Raw genomic sequence first — 24,328 nt, forward strand, 5'->3', positions numbered from 1 at the left:
AATTTAGCGCCGGGGGGGGGGGGGGGGGGGGGGGGGGCAATGTATTTTTTTTCCTATTGTAATGTCTTTTATTAGTTATTAGGTTTATGACATTTTTTCTTTCTTGTAATGTTTTTTTTAGTTTTTAAATGTTATGTTTAATTTAAAAATTAGGTTTTATTTAAATAACATGTTTTATTAAATTACATTTGTTTTTATAAATATTAAAAAAATAATCGACAAAAATAAATAAAAAAGAAATTATAATGTGAAAATTAGCGGGTGTTATAACATATTGATCATTTTCTCAATTGGTGTTATAACACCAAGGATGATGTGATATCAAAATGATGTTATAACATGCCTTAACATGTTGTACATATCTAGGTCTGTAAACGAATCGAACAAACACAAACATTGACTTGTTCATGTTCGTTCGTTTAAGGTAGCCAAACAAATGAATGAACACGAACGGATAAATGAACGAGCTTTCTTGTTCATGTTCGTTCGTTTAACAAATTACGTTGTTGATGTTCGTTCATCTATGTTCGTGAACATACTAAACGAATTTAAATGAACGAAGATAAACAAACATAATTGAACATATATGAACATAAACGAACATATTATATAGTAATGTAATTAAACAGAATTAATCATATAAGTACATAAAAGGAATTTATATGAACAAACATAAACGAACATTCATAATTGAACGAACATGACTATTGTTCATGTTCGTTATTTATTAAATAAACGAACATAAACAAATTTCCCGCCAAACGGTTCACGAACAGTTTGCGGAACGTTGAGTTCGTTTACAACCCTACCCATATCTAATACAGATAAATAATCAAAAACAAAATGTAACTTCAAATTGGGGACTAAATATATAACTTTAGTACAATATAGGGGGTAAATGTGTTCATGTAACCACACCTTTTCTGTACAAATCAAATTACCCGCTGAGTTGACCCATTCGAAAGTGTTTTCTCTTTCTCAATGTCTAACCCTATACCGGTGAACATAATCTCCGACGACGACACAACCCCACTTCAGTTTAAATCCAAGAAGCAAAGAATTAGTTTTGATTCGAACGCTACAACAGTCTTCATTATCGATGACGACCCAACTCCTCGCAAGCCATCGCCAAGTCCCTCCGCTGCTTCGACGCCTTCAGTCGTACCCGAGACGCCATCAGTTGCACCGGAGACGCCTTCAGTTGTTCCAGAGACGCCCATGGTGGAATCTCCACAATCATATGTTCCAATAGTCAGAGGCAACAATGCTGTGTCGGATCCCCAACCCAGATTCTCTTCATCTCCCAATCCTAAGCCCTCAGGTATGTCTCTCTGGCCCTTTAGGGGGGGGAATACACCTTTGTGGTTTCAAATTAGGGAGTATCATTTGCTTCATGGGATTTGATTTTTCTGGTGATATTGAATATATGGAAATCGGTTCCTGCTGTGGCTTTGAGTTATTGTTTTCTGATATAAATTTGTTCAATTATTCCTGCAACTTCTTGTGGGGTTCTTTGTTTTGAAAAGCCGAAGGTGGTTGAAAACATCTGATGATAAAATTGTTAGTTTTGTCCAGCTTTGTCCTCACCAATCACTAATGCCTTATAAGAAACACAATACTTTTCAAACTCAAAATTGAAACATTAAGTTCTAGGAAAACCTGATGATCACATTAAACATTACATTTCATCCAACCAAAGGTGTAAGAGTAGGATGCTGTAAACCATACCTTTTGTTCCATTTAAGTGTTGTTTTTTGGTGTAAATGTATTATAAGAACCTTTGGTAAGTTTGTTGTTTTATTTAATGCCTTTATACATGTGTTACAGGATTGATATGTTTAGAATCTGATGAGGAATGTGAAGGGTTTGGGAGCTTCCCTGAAAAACTCAATGAGTCAACATCACTTACTCTAGAAGTGGAAAACAATTTAGAAATTCCTTCTACATGTTCAAAATCCTTTATGTTACAGGGTTAGTTTTTTTGTAACCAGCCCTTTATCATATATCCCTAACCTTTCATATATAGAATTAATTGGAATTCTATGAAGGGGTCTCTCAAAATATTGGCTAAACAAATTGTTTGTTAATTTATGTGTTTCTTTTAGTCATGAATAAGTAATACAAGACATAAATGTGCAGATAGCTCTTGTTTATCACCTATGTTAGAAGAACTACCTAAGGTACTTTCTCCTTTTGAATGTTGTTACCTATTTTAAGTTCTATAAGATATCCAATTCTTTCTCTTCCTATAAGCATATTTTTTAGTTTTTTAATTATTTGAAAGGCTAGTCAGGTTTCTGATCATTCTGGAGAAGAAGATGATATTGAGGATCCAACAAGTGAAGCAAAGGGTAAATATGTAAATAAGAAATGGAGTGAAGGAAAGACAAGTGAAGAAGAAAAAGATCATTTGATGAATGAAAAGAAACCACAAAAGGAGGAATCCTTTAAAGCATATGTTCCATTAGTGAGATGCAACAATTCTATGTCATCTTCCAATCCTAAGCCCTCTGGTATGTCTTTTTTGCTCTTTAGTATTGCATTCACTTGTTTTTATTAGACAAACACATAAAGTCTTTCTTTTTAAATCACAGATTTTAGCATAAAAGTATGACCTAAAGTTATATGTAGGTTATTAAACATCATTCTAATAACATTGCATGTCCAATTTTCTATCAAACTCCATCAAAATAGAGACTCAATTATCTCATTTGAGTCAATTTCCAACATAAATCAACTAGGTTAAGCGATTATCTACCAATTAAGCAAACTCAAAGCCTAAGTTTTTTATAATGTTAGTAAACATACTAATAATAGATTATAATCATATAAACAAAGCATGTTACCTTGATTAAATCTCCTAAAGTCTAATTCTTCCATTTAAATTACGGGAAAATGATTTGTAAGGGTAACGAAGTATCATCATTATACAAAAAATACCATTAAACTTTTTTTTGTATACATATCGCCAACCAACTATAAAATTTATACACATATGACCATTAAACTTTACCTTTGTTCAAAAAATATCATTGCGTTACCAGTGATAGTAGGTCAACCGCCACGTGTCATGCCACGTGGTTGCTGACATGGATATTACTGTTTATTATGTACCCATTATACCATTAAACTTTTTTTGTACACATTATACCATTAAACTTTTTCTTGTACATATTTTACCATTAAACTTTTTTTACACATTTTTGCCATTAATTTTATATAATTTATTAAAAAAAATAACATTTCAAAAAAGACATGTTATTACATAAAAATGGGTTTTCCATCATTGTTACTCCCTGATTCCTGATTTCGTAATGTTTAGGGGAGAGGGTTCATTTTTACGATGATTCTAAGCACTCCCTTTTGCAACAACATCTTACGTTTATGTTGGTCATACATCGATTGAAAACCACAAGGTTTGAACTTGAGACTTCCCTATAGAGTGCCTAAGAAATAATCAACTCTTCATTATTTTAGCTAAACCTTAATAAACTTACCATTATAAGTCATTTTCCTATCGGTAAACAACAATATAACTTTAATGCATATTTCTAATCAAGAAGGAAGAGCGCGGGGGGGGGGGGGGGGGGGGGGGGTAAACAACATATGGTTTTCAGTCGATGTATGACCAACATAAATGTACAATGTTGTTGCAAAAGGGAGTATTTAGTATCATTGTCAAAAACAAACCCTCTCCCTCAAACCTTACAAAATCAAGGAGTAACAATGATGGAAAACCCATTTTGATGTAATAATATGTCTTTTTTGAAATGTTATTTTATTTGAATAAATTATATAAGATTAATGGTAAAATGAGTACAAAAAAGTTTAATGGTAAAATATGTACAAGAAAAAGTTTAATGGTATAATGTGTACAAAAAAAAGTTTAATGGTATAATGAGTACATAATAAACAGTAAAATCCATGTCAGCAACCACGTGGCATGACACGTGGCGGTTGACCTACTATCACCGGTAACGCAATGGTATTTTTTGAACAAATATAAAGTTTAATGGTCATATGTATACAAACTTTATAGTTGGTTGGCGATATGTATACAAAAAAAAGTTTAATGGTATTTTTTGTATAATGTTGATACTTCGTTACTCTTACAAGTCATTTTCCCTTAAATTAAACAAGTTCTTAATCTTTTAACATGGTAAACCAAGTCCAATATTAACATTTAATCCCAATACAAAATTATTTAATTAGCCCATAAGCCCAAAATAGCAACATACCTTCAATACCATGAAATGTCCTCTTTTTCTCAAATATGGTATTTTCAAGATGTAATTTTTGAACCCTAAATTATTCCAAAGAAGGCATCTCTGTTTCTATTAACAAGTTTGGTGACTAGAAGTTGTTAAACACTACAGAGAAAATATTGGATTAAATCTTATATATATTTTTCTTTTTATCCTAAACCATTTCTTTTTAATCTTTATTTTTCAAACTCTTGCCATTTGTAATATGAAATCTTTATTCTCTAAAAGTTATAAATTCCAAATTCAGTGTATTTGATCATTCTTTTTTACTTAAGCTAAACTTTTTGTTGTTTACAAGTTTAATCCTTGTACTCATTATTAAAATTATAAAATATTGTGTTACAGGATTGATATGTTTAGAATCCGATGATGAATCCGAAGGATTTGAGAACTTCCCTGAAAAATTAAAAGAATCTACATCACTTCCATGTTCAAAATCCTCAATCTTACAGGGTTAATTCTGATCTAGAAATTTATTTATAAAATCTTTCTTTTTTCATTAATTCAAAAAGAAACATTCTTATATACACTATTTGCAGACAACTCTTGTTTCCCGTATATGTTAGAAGATGAACCACCTCAGGTAATTTCTTTTTTCAAAATTTATTGACTTTTCTTATATTATGTATTTATAAACTATATTTTTCTACTTTATTAATTATTTAAAATGGAAGTCAGGTCTCCTGTTTTTCTGGAGAAGATGACATTGAGAATTCGACAATTAAAAACATTAGTCCAAAAGGTAAAAAAACAAAGGGTAATAATGTAAATAAGAAAAGGAGTAATGGCGGAGTTACTAAGGAAGAAAAAGCTCGTTTGATGAATGAAAAGAAACAACAAAAGGAGGTTCGTGTTTTACTTTTACCCAACTTAAAAAAAATATAAAAATTGTTTATGTAACATTATATATTAACTTACTGATAAATAATACATCTTATATAATATTTAAGCAAGAGAAGTTACAAAAATTAGCTCTCAAGGCACAAGCTGCAGAGATGAAGAAAATGCAAAAAGACATTCAAAATTATGAAAAAGGAAAGTTTGCTCAAAAATCCATTGTAGCTCAAATCGACACTAAAGTAATAGAACAAGGCTCAATTGGAGGTAAATTCAAAGATTGAATTTTATATTTTATATTTTTTAAAAAGTATAAAGTTGTATTTATTATTTAATAATGTGCCTTGTTTCTTAGTTTAGGACAACTGCTTACACGTTTTGCTGAAAAAGGAATTCAATATCGTATCACTTCAAATGCTGTTGAAAAGTCGATTATTTGGAACATGTCTGTTCCACAACATATCACACATGTAATTAAATCCTTCATTTCAATTTATGGATTTTTCAAAAAAAAGAAAAAAAAGTAAATGATTTGAAAATTTGAAAAGTTTTAATATATTATATTTAACAGGCGTTGACTCGTGGGACTGAAATCCCATATGTTTTGGTGATTTTTGAGGCTGAAGAGTTTTGCAAACTTGTGATGGATGATGAAACTTCTTCATTTATGGATCATGTGACACGTGTTCAATCCATGTATCCATCTCATACCATTTGTTACCTCACAAATAGGCTTACGTCATACATCAACAAGAGGTATTAATTTCACAATTTACTTTCACCATTTTAGGGATTTGGATATTGGCTGCTGAAGCGGAACTATTTTATTTATTGATTTAGAATTTTAACAAAAAACAAAGTGATGTATTAAGAAAAATAAAACGCGACATAAACACATGCTCTTTATGAAAACCGCAAATGCTTGTTTGTTGTTTTAATTTTTAACATACTTAATCAATTAAACATATATATAAAACTAGGTTGTTTCTGGAATTTTTTTTTCCTTCAATTTTTAGGGTTAATCTCATAAAAAACCTCTTTTTTTTTTTTTTTCGGATTAAACCTCAAATTTATTTTTTGCCTAGAAAAGATCTTGTGTTTTTCATTTTTTCTGAAAAAACTCTCAACTTTGTCTTCTTTTTTTTCCCGAAAACAACCCTCAACCTTCTAATGGCTTCCAAATAAACCCTCAATTTTGTGGTTTAATGTGAAAAAACCCTTACATTTTACATTTTTTTGGAAAAAAATGACTAAAAAGGCCAGATTGGAAAAAATGAAAAAATACAAGGTCTTTTTCAGGCAAAAAATAAATTTAAGGTTTAATCCATAAAAAACGCAAAAATATAGGGTCTTTTATGAGACTAACCCCCGAAAAAACTTGTAAAATGTGAGGGTTTTTTCGAGAAAAACTAAAAAAATTGAGTGTTTTTTTGGAAACAGTTTGAAAGTTGAGGGTTTTTATCGGAAAAAAGACAAAGTTGAGGGTTTTTTTTTAGAAAAAATGAAAAAACACACTTTTTTTTTCGGGGAAAAAATTAAATTGAGGTTTAATCGGGAAAAAAAAAACAAAATATAAGGTTTTTTATGAGATTAACCCCAATTTTTATATGTAAAAAACCAAACCTAACCTAAAATTCATTTTTTTTTTTTTTTAAAATTAAAAAACCTAACCTAAAGTACGTTGTCATTTTCTGTATTTCACTTCATCATTATAGTCCCATTGCATACAAAAAAATATTTTATCCTTGAGTGGGCTCCAATGAAATGTAGCCAAGTGTATGCTTTTCTTTTTCCTCTTTAAAGTTATACTTTTACAAAAATTTTGTTATTTTTTTATTTGATGTCTTTGTGTTTGCAAGGGAACAAGAACACTACAAGAACCCTGGAAATCATAGCGGGTGGAGGCGTCCACCTGTGGAACAGGTCTTTCCTTAAATTGAAATTTAGTTTTTAAATACAATATAATAATACAAAAAAACATTATTTTTTTTTTTTTAAACTTTTCACAGATGTTGTCAAATCTAACAACACACTTTGTTGGAGTCCATTCAAGATTATGCACAGATGAATCCGAATTAGCTGAACATGTTGTAGGTCTAACATCCAGCCTCGCCTCTTGCCAGTTTAGGTACTTTTCCTTCAAATTTTTTTTTTTCAAAAAATTGAAATTATTTATTATATAAGTATTAGAAACTTATTTCATTTGATTTTATGCTAATGTCCTTTTTTTATATTTTGGTCTAAAATGTTAGGAAGAAGCTTACACGTTTATCGGTCAATGCTAATAATGGTACCCTTATTCCCAAAGATGCTGACCGATTTCTAATAAAAAAGAACATTTGGTAACAACTTTTATTATACTTTAAATTAAATAGTAATATGTAGATTGTTATTATTTTATAATGTTTTAATTTTTGTTTTCCTTGTAGGTTAAAAGCGTTAATAGCTATCCCAAAGGTACAACCACGTGCTGCCATAGCAATATGGAAGAAGTATCCAACCATGAAGTCACTCTTGACTGTGTATATGGATCCAACAAAATCAGTCAGTATCAAATAAATGTTTTTTTTTTTTTTTTTTTTTTTTATAAAACTTTTTGTCCAATTGATATCGGTTTTTTTATAAAACATTTTAAACATATGTAGGAGCACGAGAAAGAGTTTTTACTTGAGAATTTGAAAACGGAAGGAGTGGTTGGAGATAACAGAAGATTAGGAGAGATTTGTTCCAAGAGAATTTACCGGATATTAATGGCTGAACGTGGGACCACCAAAACCGATGATGTGGAAAATGGTGCTGATTTCTTTAGTCCTCAATCATCACAAAAAGTAAAATCTATGTTTTAAGCAAATGTATCTCTGGGGTTGTTATGTTTGTATCTGTATGTGAATTATATGTCCCATTCGAGAAAATTAGTGTTAGTATCATATGATTATATGATCGTTTTATTATTATGTTTTAGATTTATTATGATGCTAAAGGTACTAGTATAGGTGGTGGAAATGTGTCCATCAGTCAATTGGTTGAGTTCAAGGTTTAAACCCTGTGGTAGGTAGACAAAACTGTGTTACCTCTTAAAAAAAATGTATTGATTATAATAATTACTAGAATGATAATTTTCACACCCAATATGAGTGATACTTACCCTCGACAATTAAGACTGACTAATGTGCCCAAATGAATCGATAATGATCAATGCCATTTAAATCTGTATGTCATGCAACAAAATGATTGTCGAATACAAGTATATTAATATTCTCTTGGTAATAAACTACTCAATGTGTTGCTAGGTGACTACACCAAGAGTTTAGGGTACAGAGTCTAGATAATGCTTGTATGATGCATACTTATAACTAATGGGCCACGAAATAGGATTTAAGCCCATAAGCAATAATGGATGAATCAGTATGAGTGCTATCACTCTCATGTGCCTATGTTAGTATTTACTATTTAGTAACACGGGATGTTTTTTTAGGGATATTAATTAAACTAACCATATATTTTTTTAATTATATTTAAGAAAGATAATCTATTTTATATTTACTGGCAAAGTAAATGTTATTCCGGGCTCAAGTCTGACCCGGTCGTTTTGGACACTCCTATATAAAGGAATTTTTAAAAAATGGTTATCTTTCACAATCTATTTTTACTTAATTTTTTTTTTTACCCTTTTCCTTTCAAAATTAATCTCTCCATTTGTTTCTATCTTTTACGGTTTTACCCTTTCCTTTTGCTTGTCCCATTCCCTGTTGGGATTTGTTTTAGGATCTTTGGCCCCTCATAAATTGCAAATATAGCCCAGAAAGCCCTTGTAACGCATTACCAATTAATTTAAGTTACCATACTTAATAGTTTAATAGTGTAGTCAACTTTCCATCCATGACTTCTAACACATCTACCCCTTCATGAAGTCCATAATAACTGAAAATGAAATCCAGTCAGATGGTCATGTGATAGTTAATATTTGAAGGAGAAAAACACAAGGGATTCACCTTCTTGGAGGAGCTGAACAACAATTTGAGAAAGTGTCTTAAGAAAATTTTGAAATTGTTGATGTAAAGATGGCATATTGGCATGAGAAACTAAGCCATTCAACTCAAAGAAATTGTATTGATGCATTGACTGAATCATAACAACATCATACTGTAAAACAGAACATATACTAATGGAAAACCGCTTTTCATCCCAAAAAAAAAACCCCAATGTTAATTATGAAAAAAAAGGAATGGTCAAAAGAATTTGAATCAAAATGGTCAAATTTCAAGAAAAGCATATGATGGAGCGGGTTATAGACAATATGTCAAATTTAGTATCCATGTCTTCTCAAAGAAACCCAATCGGCCTACTTTGGCATATCTTATTATTATTATTAGAGAAAATAGCAAATTTAGCATTTTTTGCTAATTACTTTACAGATAATAGCCAAAAAAACTCAAAGTTACAAAAATAGCCACTAAAATCGCAGATGGATTAAGTCCATCTGTGATTTGCTGTGAACGTACAAACTGCTAAAGCATGGTTGTGCATCAGGGACTTGTACGTTCGCATATGGATGCTACCACCTGCGATTTTGCCTTTTTCAGGGTATAAACACCTAAATTTTTTTTGGAACACTCATTTTTCTTGGTTTTTGTTGGAGAAAACTCTCTCAAGGAGCTATAGAAGACTGATACTCAACTCGAGGATTCCAGTTCTCCCCCACTTGGGGTTCTAACTACCACCCACTGGTTTGAAACCAACTCACAACTCAAACCGGCTCAACCAGGTACGATCATTCCTGACCATGAAATGAATAACATACGCAGAATGATCCTCCCGATACGGATCAATCGAATCTCAAGAGAAACCTGAATTTTAGCTGAAGACCTCTGATATCCCCACTTATAACCGTTTACAAGCATAGACAACTACCAATCAACGACCCAAACATACCTTCCTTACTCGCAATCCCAACGACAATCCCACACCTGGCCTTCACATTTCCTGAGAATATGGGCACGTGCTTGCATCACAAGATACTCATGCCATATCGTCCACCTGTGCATACCGGCGCTGACATACTGTCGCTAAACACTGCGACCAATAGACCCCGAGGTTGAAAATACAACCTGACCCTGGAGGTCACAAGCCTGCTCACTCTTTCGAACTCGAAAAACTTGAAGGGCATAACCCTTGCTCTAGATAAAGACATTCCAATCCATCAATTAACCATTCTACTTCCACCTGCAAAACCCATACTGATCATAATCATTGCTCCCTTCCTGAGTCTCGCGTCTCGCATTCCCAACCTTGAGCAAACCCCCCCCCTCCCCCCCCCCCCCCCCCCCAAGGCCTCAAACCAAAACTCACTAGGTTTGCACCATACAACCCAAATCCATAATGCCACTGAGCTCACAACACATACCAATCCCATACCCATGATTGAGCAGCCACAGCCAAAAGATTAACAGGAACAGAACCATTGTCGCGAACCATGGTATCCAACCATGCTATCTTCCTTGACCAGTCCTTAGAATCCCCGAAATCTTCCTTGAAGCGAGTATGAATCCTGTGCTTTTAGTAGTAGGGGCCCAATACTACCTTCCACACCTATCCATACTTTCCTCGTGGGTCTTTAAAGTCCTAGTCACCAAATACTCCAGAAACCTGCTCCTACACTAAAATACTTCCAAGGCTATCCTAGGGTTCGACACTTCTCTACGATCAGCTGTTGAGGAACTCCTCACAAAGCCAATTAGCTATTTCATGAATACAATCACATGCGACAAAGCTCAGATAATCCTCCGAGTACCAGACTCATCTCTACAATGGTTGGACTCAAACGAGAGCTGCGAAGCAGGGTCAAATTCGTCACTCTGAGATTATTCAACCTTTTTCACATGTGACTTGACATATTCATTTAATAGCTAACTTAGATCACTCATGAGTTCCATAAAGCACAAAGCAAACAACATTCGTGTAGAGGAGCCGGCTGGCACTAAAATGCAATAAAAATCAAGAAGATCCTCATACGAAAACCTCTCTCAAACTCCCATGCCACGGATGCACCTTCGCCCTGCTCTTACTCTCCTCAGTGTGGATAATTCTTCCTCGTGCTGACCCACTAAACACCGCCCCCACTCATGAAACTTCCACCAACCTTGTAGCACTCGTGTATGCTAGACATACATAACACTGGATCCTATAGACAGTCGAATACCTAATCCTACCCTAAGCCCTTCATTAAACAAGAATATAAAATAAGGCTAAACCGAATATTCTCAGGCTATCGAATCTTAGTTATGTAAAACTATGATGCATACATTAAGTAACTACAGTAATGATGTCAATTTCATAAAAAGAGAATCCTAGGCTATCAGGCATCATATAATAAGGCAATTCTATCATACAATTTCTGAAGATCCCTAGCCTATCACTAGCATGTTGTTCTAAAATAACATAACACAGCATAATATCAAATAATTGTGTGGTAATTTGGGGTCTACTTAATGGCTCCGGTTGATCGTACACATTGCATCCTCCTTGATTATTTTGAAAACCATTTTAAAATTGTTTTGAAAACCCATTTTTTGTAGTTTGAGATTGTATTCACATGAGTGTTCCTCCAATTCACTCAAACCAAGGCTCTGATACCAACTTGTAACATCCTTAAAATTTCAATAAAATTTAAACCTTTCAAAACAACCCATTTAATAAAGAGGTGTTTACAACACCCTTGTTTCCAAAGCATTTATTTAAAACCGGAATCATTTACACATAGTTTTCAATAACATTCAAGTTATCAGAGTATCCCAGAAACCATAAGTTCCAAAAACACGAGGATGTGTATGGTCACGCCTTCACCTTGCCACGATCCATTGAAGTACCTGAAACCATAAACCAAAATTGTAAGCACGAAGCTTAGTGAGTTCCCCCAAAGTACCAACACAAAAACAATAGCACATATACAAAACAACATACTATGGGTCCAATCAACCATCGGGTTGGAATACCCCAGATCCTCAACCATCGGGTTAGAATGCCAACATACTATAGGCCCAATCAACCATCGGGTTGTAATGCCAACATACTATGAGTTCAATTAACCATCGAGTTGGAATACCCTCGACCCTCAACCATCTGGTAGGAATGCCCCATCCTATTGTCTTACGCACAAAGCAGAGAAGCCTCAACCACCAATCAAACATATGCAGATATAGTAGATAATCATATAACAGTCTACAACCAATCAACAGATCTAACAAATCACTAAGCATAGTATCATCTTATCTACCAGGATACCGATCTAACAGATCATAACAACACAAGAACATGCATAACAGGATATTAATATACTGGTCCGACATTGGTGCCTTCGACCCGCAAGTACAGTGAGAAAAACTCACCTCGCATTGCCGATCACATAGATGATCCTTGGCTGCTGGCTACCAGATCCCCGAACCACCACATCAAGACAACACCACATCAATAGCGGATTCCATGAATAATATCTAACTGTAGATTCATGCTAACAGACACCAAAATGACAATCCATCAACATCTAGTCAGAGGAGATTTGAAAATCACCGTCAACACCTCGTTGTAGGCCCGCGATACTCCTTTGTTCCATAGCCCACTGATGACAAAACTGATGACAAAAGGCCCAATATCAAAATAAATTCCTTAAGCTGATTATGGCCCATTTTCCAAATTGGGCCTAATTCCTTTCAAGTCCTTCACCCAAGAAGATCAGCAAGCCAAAAACGCAACCATAAAATCCCAGATGGCCCAACGCAACCCAATGCAAACTAAACCCAAATCTTGATCCAAAAGGCCCAAATTACTTCAAGGACCACACTTGGCCCAATTTTCTAAATTGGTCCCAACTCCTTATTGGGCATTATCCAAAGGTCCGATCCTCTTATTAGCCCAAAACACACTTATCTAGTTAGTCTATTAGGGCCCAAGTATCAAAGCCTAATAGATGGACCAATACCCGAAGCCCAAGTCCGAAATCCAAATAGAGGACGTACGCAAGGCGTACCCCTTCGGGATGTTGGGCATACTTCGCCTCACATTGACCACCATCAGGGTGGTCGACTTCGTACGCGGGGCGTACCCTCGCAAAGACCACAATCATGATAAGTGCTTAATGGCTTAAGAACTTAAGCCCAAAATTCAGATCCATGGTCCAAATGCACATTAGAGTCATAAAGTCCCAAACTTTATGACTTTAGAAATCTAAAAGCTCTTAATACAAGTCTTAATCCATCAAGACCTTTCTACCAAATACATGGGACACTTCTAACCATTGGAACCTCATTTTTATGCCTTAGGACCCATCCTAAGGTCTGAAAGGACAACTTAACACGTCCAACACAACCATGTACAAAATTAGGAATTTTGGGGCAAGAAGAACACCAAAAAGCAACCAAAGCAATATCTAAACAATCCAAGCATAAAGGTAGAAGCTTTATACATTATGAAGCTTCCAAAGAAGATGATAATCCCATATCTACAAGCTTGCTTCCTTCCTTGATCCCTTTGATGCATTAACTTCTCCTTTTGGCACACAAAACCACACTACAAGCTTAAGATGCTCACTATGGGGGGTTAGGGTTCACTCAAAATGGCTAAGGGGCTTGGAGGCTGAAAGAATGAGTCAAAATGACCCAAAAGAATGCTTAAATACCCCACAAACCCTAAAGGTTAGGGTTTCACTCGGACAGACGTACGCCCATCGTACAACTCATGCTCCATAAGTTACTTCTTTGCCACTAGGGCTTCCCATGGCCACTTCATTAAATTCCAAGGACCAAAAGCGACATAAATAAAACCCAAGGGAGGATTTTAAATTACTTGAAAACTGGGGTGTTACAGGAGCCATGGAAAATGGGAGATGCTAGAGTCGGCTGAGAAGAGATGGGAGGGAAAGAAACGAAGATGGAGGAGAATAATTAGAAAGATTGAGAAAAGATCTCTAATACCACAATAGTCAAATGGTTTGCCCTTGAATGATTCTGTATTCATTAACAAATATATAGGACACCAATACAAACAGTGGGTCATAGAGTAGTTGGGCGAACATACATACACAATACATACAAATATATGCTAACAGTTATCGGATGAAATGAAAAAAATAGAACGAAACATAAAACCAACATGAAGTGTATCAATTATTGTTGATAACTAAATGGAAGAACCCATGCCCTTAAAAATGTTACTGGGTGAATTGAAAAAAATAAAACGAAACATAAAACCAACATGAAGATAGTGTATTAATTACCGATGATAACTAGATGGAAGAACTCATGCCCTTAAAAGTTTTTAGGAAACTCTAAGGATGTAAGATTTATCGTAAAACTTTAGTATTTAATTCTGATTATCGTTTCGTTCCAATGACTATGGATGATCCGATAAACGCAAAGTGAATACTCTAAAATGTCGTTGAATGGGGAGGACGTATTTATACTTGTGGAAACCTGTGCACTTTCCAAAAAATGAGGATTGCTAACAATGAGAACCCTATCACAATGAAGTGCAAAATACGCCTAAAATACACTATTTTACGTAACTCGCATCTCACATCCACGACTGCAACTAGGTGCGCATGTTGGTTTAACTTTTCCTTGACACCGCTAAACCCTTTGAAGGATGATGAAAAGAAAACATTATATACTTATTAAATGTTCTTCCTCATCCATGTATGATAAGGAAAATAGCCAACTTGCTCATATCTTTTTATAATTTCAAACACTATATGTTGTTGTTGATTCATTTTCTAGCAATGAAAACATTGATTCAAGCAATATCTTTTATAATTTACAATTTTCACGATAAAATCCTATATCATTCAATCACAATAACAAAAGCTCCATCAACACACATGAAGTTTGAAACAATAAAGAAATCGTTATTTCCAAGTTACTATCCCCAAATGGAGACAATCGTGTATGTCCTTTCTTACAAGACTTGGGTTAAATGTATCAACGATGAACTATGTTTTTCAGTGTTTATGAAAAACAAGGGACATGAGACAATGATCCGTCTGGTGGAGGTGGTATTGACTTTTGGGATGTCCCCGAATTTATTGGCTTTCAAGATTTAGTTGTTTATCCCCGAGGCAACATATTCACATGGTGTAATGACCATCAAATATCTAGTATATGAGTTTTGAACATATTCACACGTTTTGTTTTAATTTATCCTAAAAGAATGAGAAATTAAATATCCTCCTACCTTTTAATCTTACTAATCCTCATATCCATTTAAATGATGACATGTGTCATATTAGTATCCTAAAATATCATTAAATCTCATTAAATGTTACACATGTCACAATTTCATTGGATAGAAGGATATGTAGGAACAAAAAGTAGGAGGATATTTAATTTCTCTAAAAGAATATAACATGTTCTTTTTTTGTCTCTTAATAATCATTACTTACAAGTTGGGCTAGCCCACTTGGCTAATATAAATGTTCAAATCTAACTACTAACTAGAAGGTATTGGGTTTAATAATATATATATATATATATATATATATATATATATATATATATATATATATATATATATATATATATATATATATATATATATATGTTCAGGTTCATTTGAGACCATTCTAATTTTGTGAGACCGTGAGACCAAATCTAAAAATAATTTTAAAATGCAAAATAAATGGAAAAATCCAAAAATTCTTTTTTTAAATATTATTTTCGGAACTTGAATTAACTAAAAAAATAAAAAAAATAAAAAAAAATTCCGTTTTTTTTTTGAAAAATACGTGAAATATTCTAAATAGAATATTACACTGACATATTCTAAAAAATAATTTTAAAATGCAGAATAAATGGAAAAATCTAAAAATTATTTTTTTAAATATTATTTTCGAAACTTGAATTAACTAAAAAAAAATAAAAAAAAATTCTATTTTTTTTTGAAAAATACGTGAAATATTCTAAATAGAATATTACACTGTACATATTCTAAAAATAATTTTAAAATACAAAATAAATGAAAAAATCAAAAATTCTTTTTTTAAATATTATTTTCGGAACTTGATATAACTAAAAAAAATAAAAAAAAATAAAAAAAATAAAAAAATGCGTCTCACAGTCTCACAAAATATAGGTGGTCTCAAATGAACCTAGCCCTATATATATATATATATATATATATATATATATATATATATATATATATATATATATATATATATATATATATATATATATATATATATATATATATATATATATATATTGTCATTCAAAAAAAAATATTACTCGAAATTTCTTTTTTAATTATATAACTATAATTCACAAACTTTGATGGAGTAATATATTTATATTAAAATGATCCAATCGTGTGGAAATATACAAATTTAATGGCATTCTATTCATAATATATTTAATACATGAAATTTAAAAATCAAAAAGAAAAACCATCAATTTATATCCAAAATTTTAAAACTTGTAATCATATCTTGATTTTTTAAAACAAATGTGATTATACTTGTAATCATATCTTGAATTTTCAAAACAAACGGATAAATTGTTATATGATGATTAGTTGACATAAGAATTGAGAAGTAATGGGTATTGGTGATGGTGGGCTCACACAACCAACTATTTATATCCCTCAAAGCCCACCACTTGAATTGATTACAAACTTCCCTCACTTCAACCACTATTGGTCCCCCAGCAAACTTTCCCAGACCTAATAATCTCCATTCCAGAACAACCTACAACTTTTGCAGCATTAACAACCACGTCATGATGAAACCAATGTTTTTCCTTTAGAACTTTCAGGTCTGGAAAACGATGACCAACTCATGTGCAACTGTTACTTATGTATGCTTTGTGATAAATATAAGAAATTCAACACATGAATGTTGAGGTGGTCTACAAAGTGCTTGTCATAGAGCATAATTAGATACATAAGAATCGAATTTTAGTGGTGAATGTTCAAAATTTTCGGCATTAAATAGGACCACAATCAAATGCCCATCATGCATACAAAAAACTTTAATATTAATTTATCAAAATATAATGCATTGTCATTATTGAATTTTCATAAACATATTGAAGGCATTTATTTTATAAACTTGACCTCCAGTTCATGTAGGCTACAGGACAAAAGTTGCTATTGTCCAACCACAACAAAGGTTTGCTAGGTGCTAAATTAGAATGTAAAGTCGATATTCTCTATAAATTGACAGCTCAAAGATTTATTTTTTAATTGATCAGTAAAAGAAATAAAAACATGGAAAAAGGTAAATATGGAATATCATAAACTTAAGGCACAAACCTAGGAAGATAAAGACGTAAATAATACTGAAGATAAACTAATATATAAAATCCAATGCTCCCCTCAAGTTGGAGCACAAAGATCTTGAGAGCCCAACTTGTCAAGTAAGAAGCGAAATTGTTGAGCTCCCAACCCTTTGCTAAGAAGATCAACAATCTGCGTGTTGGGGTCGATGTGGTGATGTTGAACTTCTTTCAAATCGACGTGACAAAAAAACAATCAATTTCAACATGTTTGGTTCATTCATGAAAAACAATGTTATTTTCTATGTGACGTGCAACATAATTATCAGAATAATGGGGTTGACCCATCGAAAGTAATGTTGAGTTCTTATAGAAGCCATCGATGCCATAGAATTTTGCTAACATGGGAGGCCATGGAATGATATTATGCCTCACAGACGAACGAGAAACAACAAATTGCTTTTTGGTTTTCCAAGAGATAAGAGCACCACCAAGAAGAGGAACATATGCAGTTCTGGAGTGTCGTGTGTAAGGGAACCCAAGCCGGTCAAAGTCAAAATATGTAGTGAGGTTGTGACCTCATATTCGAGGTAGCAACACACCTCGACCAGGTGTGGATTTCAAGTACCGAAGGACCCAGTGCACGACATCCATGTGGGGCTATCTTGAATCAGCCACAAATTGAGAGAAGATGTTGACCGAGTAGGTAATCTAAGGTCTGGTAGCTTGCAAGTAAAGAAGGCGACCAACTATGTGACGGTAGCGACTTGCATCAACCTTTGGTTCATCGTCACTTTTATCTTACTTATGGTTTTTCTCCATGGGAAAAGAACTTGGCCTACATCCTTCAAAACCACAATTGGAAAGAATATCCAAAATGTATTTTATGTGGCTTAATACCAATCCTTTGGGAGTGCAAGCCACTTCTATACCAAGGAAATACTTGAGATTTCTAAGATCTTTAGTGTTAAACCAATTATTGAGTTTAGTTTTAATGTGTTCCATTTTGGTGGTATCGTTGCCAACCAAGACGACGTTGTCGACATAAATGAGAGTTTCTACGAAGATTCCTTTATGTTGATGAATAAAAAAAGGAACGATCGGCCTTAGACCGGTTAAAATCAAGTGCAAGAAGAGATTTAATGAACTTGTGATACTAATGTAACACTCGGTTTCGAATTTGCTTCTTTATTCGAGGTTGCGGCCCAATCTTCAGTGGTCATGAGGCTTAGGGCCTTGGGGAAGGAAGAATTTGGCCCTTCTCGGGTGTGAGTGTTATGGTTTAAGTGATCCAAATGTTCGATGGTGTCTTTGGAGGTCAATGGTATAATCGTAATTTGATAATTTGATCTTTTACGAATTTTGGATTATTTAATTGGTTTTCAAATCAAATAAAGTTTATAGAAGTTTAAGGCTTCTCGTTACCATTTGGTGGATATAAAGAACGTCAAGAGTGGATAAGGGATGCAAAAGTTATGACTATTTGAAGTTAGAGGGGTGTTGGGCCAACACGGGTACGCATGGCGTACATGGGAATTTGGACGTGGGTGCATTTGGGAACGCCTTGCGTTCCCCAAGGGAACGTGCTGCGTTTGTCAGGCCAGATTAAAACCCTAAATTAGGGTCTTGGACCCTATTTAAAGACCTTAACTCACCTCCAACCCTCATTTCCTTCATCCTCCATCCTCTCTAACCCTAAGAATGAAACCTTAGCCTCCATTTGAGTGATTCTTGAGCTTCAAAGTGATTTATGTGTCTTTATGGTGCGTGAGGAAGAATAAGGAACTTCTTGAAGAGTCATTGCTTGACTTGGAGCTTTTGGATCCAGGCTTTGTGCACCTAGATCTATCTTCTGGAGGTATAAAGTCTCAACCTTGAAAACTCTTTCATGTTGATCTAGCTAAATGGTATTTTGTTATGGTTTTGGTCCCTTTGAGGTGGTTCTTGTGAGTAGAAGTTACTCTAGAACCTTTGAGCTTCATATTTGGTACTTGCTGAGGTTATTGAGTCATAAAGTTTGGATCTTGATGGGTATAAACCTTCCATTCATTATTTCGTAGTCATTTGATGAAGTTTGGGACTTAGGGTTTTGATTAGGGTCCCATTGAGTTATGTTAAGTCAAAAAGTTGGAAACTTTATGACTTAATAAGTCCCTTGAAATTTGATCTGGAAGTTTGGATTGAGGTCTTAAGGTATTAAGAAGTTTTTAAGACATTTTGGGGTGATTTTGACCTTTCGGGTTCATCTTTGATGTTGGGCTTCTTTAATCCATGCAAAGGCTTAAAGCCTTTGACTTTATGGGTTAAGTCACTGTTATGGGACTATTCTGGGGTTCTAGACGTTGGACTTAATGGACTAAGTCCTTAGAATGAGAATTTGGAACTTAGCCTTGAACGTCGTGCGTAGCCCCTGGGAATGCATCGCGTTCCGTCTTGACTCCCCGTCTGTAACACCGTAAATTTCAAAATAATATTTTCGCATAATATAAAAACATATTCATTTAATTTTTCATAAAACATCAGTGTTTGAAACTCCAATCAATGTCATACAATAAATCCCAAGATCACATATCATAAAAATCCCATGTGTGTGTACTGATCAAGCCGGCACCTTCCCACGGTCATCACTAGTACCTGAAACAATAAACACCAACACTGTAAGCACAAAGCTTAGTGAGTTCCCCAAAATACCACACATAACACATATTAGCCACTCGAGGCTATATCTATGTGGGTCCGTAGACCCTACTCTGTGAACCCTCTGGTTCTAACTCTGGGAACCTTCCGGTTCCAACTCTATAAACATGCACAGCATAAATCACATAGAAATAATGCAGTACAACACATAACATACATATAGCATACAAATACTCTGTCACATAACTCTGGTTACCTACTCAAGGTAAAGTATAGTGAGAAGACTCACCTTGTGTATCTCGATAACTCGCGAATCCCGGAAATCACTTGCGCTCGATCCTCCGAGCTATAATCCTCCTATAACATCATATACCTCTAATTAACACTTTCACAACTAAAGTTGACCGTTGACCAGAGTTGACCAGTGTTGACTTGATAAGGGTAGTCAACTTTAGTTGTGAAAGTGTTAATTAGAGGTATATGATGTTATAGGAGGATTATAGCTCGGAGGATCGAGCGCGAGTGATTTCCGGGATTCGCGAGTTATCGAGATACACGAGGTGAGTCTTCTCACTATAATTTACCTTGAGTAGGTAACCAGAGTTATGTGACATAGGATTTGTATGCTATATGTATGTTATGTGTTGTACTGCATTATTTCTATGTGATTTATGCTGTGCATGTTTATAGAGTTGGAACCGGAAGGTTCCCAGAGTTAGAACCAGAGGGTTCACAGAGTAGGGTCTACGGACCCATAGAGATATAGCCTCGAGTGGCTAATATGTGTTATGTGTGGTATTTTGGGGAACTCACTAAGCTTTGTGCTTACAGTGTTGGTGTTTATTGTTTCAGGTACTAGTGATGACCGTGGGAAGGCGCCAGCTTGATCAGTACACACACATGGGATTTTTATGATATGTGATCTTGGGATTTATTGTATGACATTGATTGGAGTTTCAAACACTGATGTTTTATGAAAAATTAAATGAATATGTTTTTATATTATGCGAAAATATTATTTTGAAATTTACGGTGTTACAAGTTGGTATCAGAGCCTTGGTTTGAGGGATTCGAGTACACCTTCGGGCGTATTTGAACTCAAACTGAGGATTTGAGAAGTATTTTCAAAAAGAATAAAAGATTTTTTTTTCGAAGAACGCAGAGTAGAGTTGTGTGTACGATCAGTCCGCGCCCGAACGGTGATTTCTCTGAAATACCCTCATGTTATGTGATATTGATATTGATATGATGTATTCTCTTGCTAGAGTAGGCTAGGTACTCTTATTAGGACTAAAGTGACCTAATTTGTGATGCCTTAGCCTAGGGAGAGGAGAGCTGTTATGAGATGCTTGAGAGTGAGTAGGTAGCAGCGAGGGGCTTATGAGAGATCTGTTAGAGAATGGATTATGCATGTTAGAGCACTTGGAATTTGGGATCCGAAGAGGAGGACTTGGGGTGTATTCTGGTACGATGCGGACAGTAGTATTGGGCCCGTACTACTGAAAGCACCGGAGCGGTGTACAACCTAAGTAGGAATCTTTGGAATACCAAGGATCAAGGAGGGAAGAGTTGTCGAGTGTGAGTATGCTCGAATGGATTCTAATTTATCGTATGTTGTATTTCAGAGGTAGATCATGGTGAGGACACGTCTGATGCCTGAGAGCAGTGAGACCAGTGATGAGGAGATCCGCCGGATCATCCATGAGGAGGTGGCTGCGGCCATCAGGGCAGAGATACCGGAGATGTTCGGGTCTATTAAGACCACGTTGATTGAGACCTTCGATGAGCGTTATGCCGCTCTTTCTGAGGCTGCTGTTGCAGCGGCTACCGCAGCTATTGCTGCCGCGAGGCCGCAAGGTGGTGATGCGTTGCTGTTCCGAGAGTTCAGAAACACAAAACCACCAGAGTTTGATGGGACCCAGGACCCAGTGGTGGCTATGAGATGGATTTATGATGTAGAGGGGTGTTTCTTCACTTGCTCAACTCTTAAGCATTTGAAGGTTCGGTTTGCGCTGAACCAGCTTCGCTTGGGAGCGAAGGACTAGTGGAAGTTTGTGACGACGCACTTTACGCCTGCTGAGCTTGCGGCAGTGACATGGGAGAGGTTCACTGCCATGTTCCGAGATGAGTACGTTCCCCAGGTGGAGAGGGAGCGTTTGGCCCAGGAGTTTCTGACCCTCAAGCAGGGTACTGAGTCTGTTACGGTGATTACCAGTATGTTCCATGAGAGGGCGATGTTCTGCCCTGAGCACGTGTCCACGGAGCAGGCACGTATGAGCTGATATTTGAGTATCTTGAGGCGAGACATTCGGGAGTTCGCGGCGAACTCGTTGTACCGGACATTTGCCGAGCTTCAGGCAAATGCCCGGAAGAGGGAGATCGAGCTAGAGACTCAGGCCAGGGAGGAGGCGGAGTCTCAGGGGAGGGATTGGTGACCCGCACAGTCTCAGCCGGCAGCCAAGCGGGCCAAGCCCACTGATCCCAAACTAGGGAGCTAGAAGGGCCGCACTTGTGGGAAGTGTGGCAAGGGTCATGATGGAGTCTGTAGAGCGGGATCTTGCTACAAGTGTGGCAAGGAGGGGCACATGGCCAAGGACTGCCCCAAGGGGTTTGCGGTGTGCTTTCACTGCAACCAGACCGGACACCGGAAGGCAGAGTGTCCACAATTGCGAGGGTCATCTCAGGGAGCACCTCAGGGATCTGCCCCTGCCGCCATCAGAGCTACCGAGAGTCGGCCAGTGAAGGCCGAGGTGCCGAGAGCACGAGGGAGAGCTTTTCAGCTGACCGCGGAGGAGGTCCGTGCAGCACTCGATGGTCGGGGGCTTATGACATTTCAGGGGCGTATCTGGGTGTCGTTTGTGGGAGGAACGCGTACCATTTTGATGGAAGAGGCTCATCGGTCGAAATTTTAGATCCATCCTGGGGCCACTAAGATGTATTTGGACCTGAGGAAGGAGTATTGGTGGCCCTGTATGAAGAGGGATGTTGCGTGGTTTGTTGAGAGGTGCTTGACCTGCCGTAGGGTTAAGGCCGAGCACCAGAGGCCGCATGGTAAGTTGCAGTCATTGGAGGTTCCCGAATGGAAGTGGGAACAGATCACCATGGATTTTATCACCAAGTTGCCAAGGACTGCCAGGGGAGTTGATGCAATTTGGGTGATTGTGGACAGGTTGACGAAGAGCGCTCACTTTCTTGCTATCAGTGAGAGTTCATCAGCAGAGAAATTGGCAGAGGTGTACGTGAGGGAAGTGGTATCTCGGCATGGGGTGCCGATCTCGATTGTTTCAGACCGAGATGTGCGTTTCACTTCCAGGTTCTGGAAGAAGTTTCATGAGGAGTTGGGTACTAGGCTGCGTTTTAGTACCGCATATCATCCCCAGACAGACGGTCAGAGTGAGCAGACGATTCAGACGCTCGAGGACATGCTCCGGGCATGTGTATTGGATTTTGGGGGTAGTTGGGATGCGTACTTGCCCTTGGCAGAGTTTTCCTACAACAACAGCCATCATTTGAGCATTGGTATGCCGCCCTTTGAGCTGTTGTATGGGAGGAGGTGTCGGACCCCCATTTGTTGGGGAGAGGTTGGTCAGCGTGTGATGGGCAGTACAGAGATCGTGCTTCAGACGACAAAGCAGATCCAGCAGGTCAGACAGAGGTTGTTGACCGCTCAGAGTCGTCAGAAGAGCTATGCAGACAGACGCCGGTCCGAGCTTGAGTTTCAGGTCGGCGACCTTGTGCTCCTGAAGGTCTCTCCTTGGAAAGGAGTGATTCGATTAAGGAAGAGGGGCAAGTTGGGGCCCCGATATATTGGTCCTTTCCGAGTGATCGCGAGGGTAGGCCGGGTAGCCTATCGTTTGGATTTGCCAGCAGAGTTGGGGCAGATTCACGACACTTTTCATGTGTCGCAGCTGAGGAGGTGTATAGCCGATGAGTCGGTAGTGGTTCCATTAGAGGATATTCAGGTGAATGCGAGCCTGAATTATGCTGAGAGACCAGTGGCAATCAGAGATCGGAAAATCAGGGTTCTGAGGAACAAGGAGGTACCCCTGGTTTTGGTTCAGTGGCAGCATCGGAAGGGGTCCGAGATGACTTGGGAACCGGAGCGTGAGATGCGTGAGCAGCATCCAGAGTTATTTGCAGAGCGAGACTTCGAGGGCGAAGTCTAGTTCTAGTAGGGGAGATCCTCCTATAACATCATATACCTCTAATTAACACTTTCACAACTAAAGTTGACCTCGATCCTCTGAGCTATAATCCTCCTATAATATCATATACCTCTAATTAACACTTTCACAACTAAACTTGACTACCCTTATCAAGTCAACACTG

At 36.4% G+C, this 24,328-nt stretch overlaps 1 protein-coding gene across 2 annotated transcripts; it reads left to right on the forward strand.

Moving 5' to 3' along the window:
- Positions 1-943: 943 nt before the first annotated feature.
- On the forward strand, positions 944-8,056 carry LOC111882480 (crossover junction endonuclease EME1B). Of its 2 annotated transcripts, none has more exons than XM_023878844.3 (15): positions 944-1,321; positions 1,828-1,971; positions 2,140-2,180; positions 2,285-2,513; positions 4,611-4,718; positions 4,805-4,848; positions 4,944-5,111; positions 5,216-5,369; positions 5,463-5,572; positions 5,674-5,858; positions 6,962-7,025; positions 7,112-7,230; positions 7,355-7,444; positions 7,532-7,646; positions 7,748-8,056. In XM_023878844.3, the coding sequence occupies exons 1-15, from the start codon at positions 982-984 to the stop codon at positions 7,946-7,948; spliced, it is 2,112 nt and encodes a 703-aa protein (XP_023734612.1). In that variant the 5' UTR covers positions 944-981; the 3' UTR covers positions 7,949-8,056. The 2 variants fall into 2 exon arrangements, with proteins under 2 accessions (XP_023734612.1, XP_023734613.1); XM_023878845.3 differs by having other exon boundaries at positions 2,294-2,513.
- The last annotated feature ends 16,272 nt before the right edge of the window (positions 8,057-24,328 follow it).

The sequence above is a fragment of the Lactuca sativa genome, chromosome 4, assembly GCF_002870075.4.
Source record: "Lactuca sativa cultivar Salinas chromosome 4, Lsat_Salinas_v11, whole genome shotgun sequence".
NCBI lineage: Eukaryota > Viridiplantae > Streptophyta > Magnoliopsida > Asterales > Asteraceae > Lactuca > Lactuca sativa.

What these genes read in the sequence shown, in the direction of transcription:
- LOC111882480 (XM_023878844.3), top strand. Translation starts at nt 982, where the DNA reads ATGTCTAACCCTATACCGGTGAACATAATCTCCGACGACGACACAACC. An exon ending in TTCCAATCCTAAGCCCTCTG is followed by an intron (nt 2,514 to 4,610) that starts GTATGTCTTTTT and finishes ATTGTGTTACAG; the next exon opens with GATTGATATGTTTAGAATCC. An exon ending in AGAACAAGGCTCAATTGGAG is followed by an intron (nt 5,370 to 5,462) that starts GTAAATTCAAAG and finishes TTCTTAGTTTAG; the next exon opens with GACAACTGCTTACACGTTTT.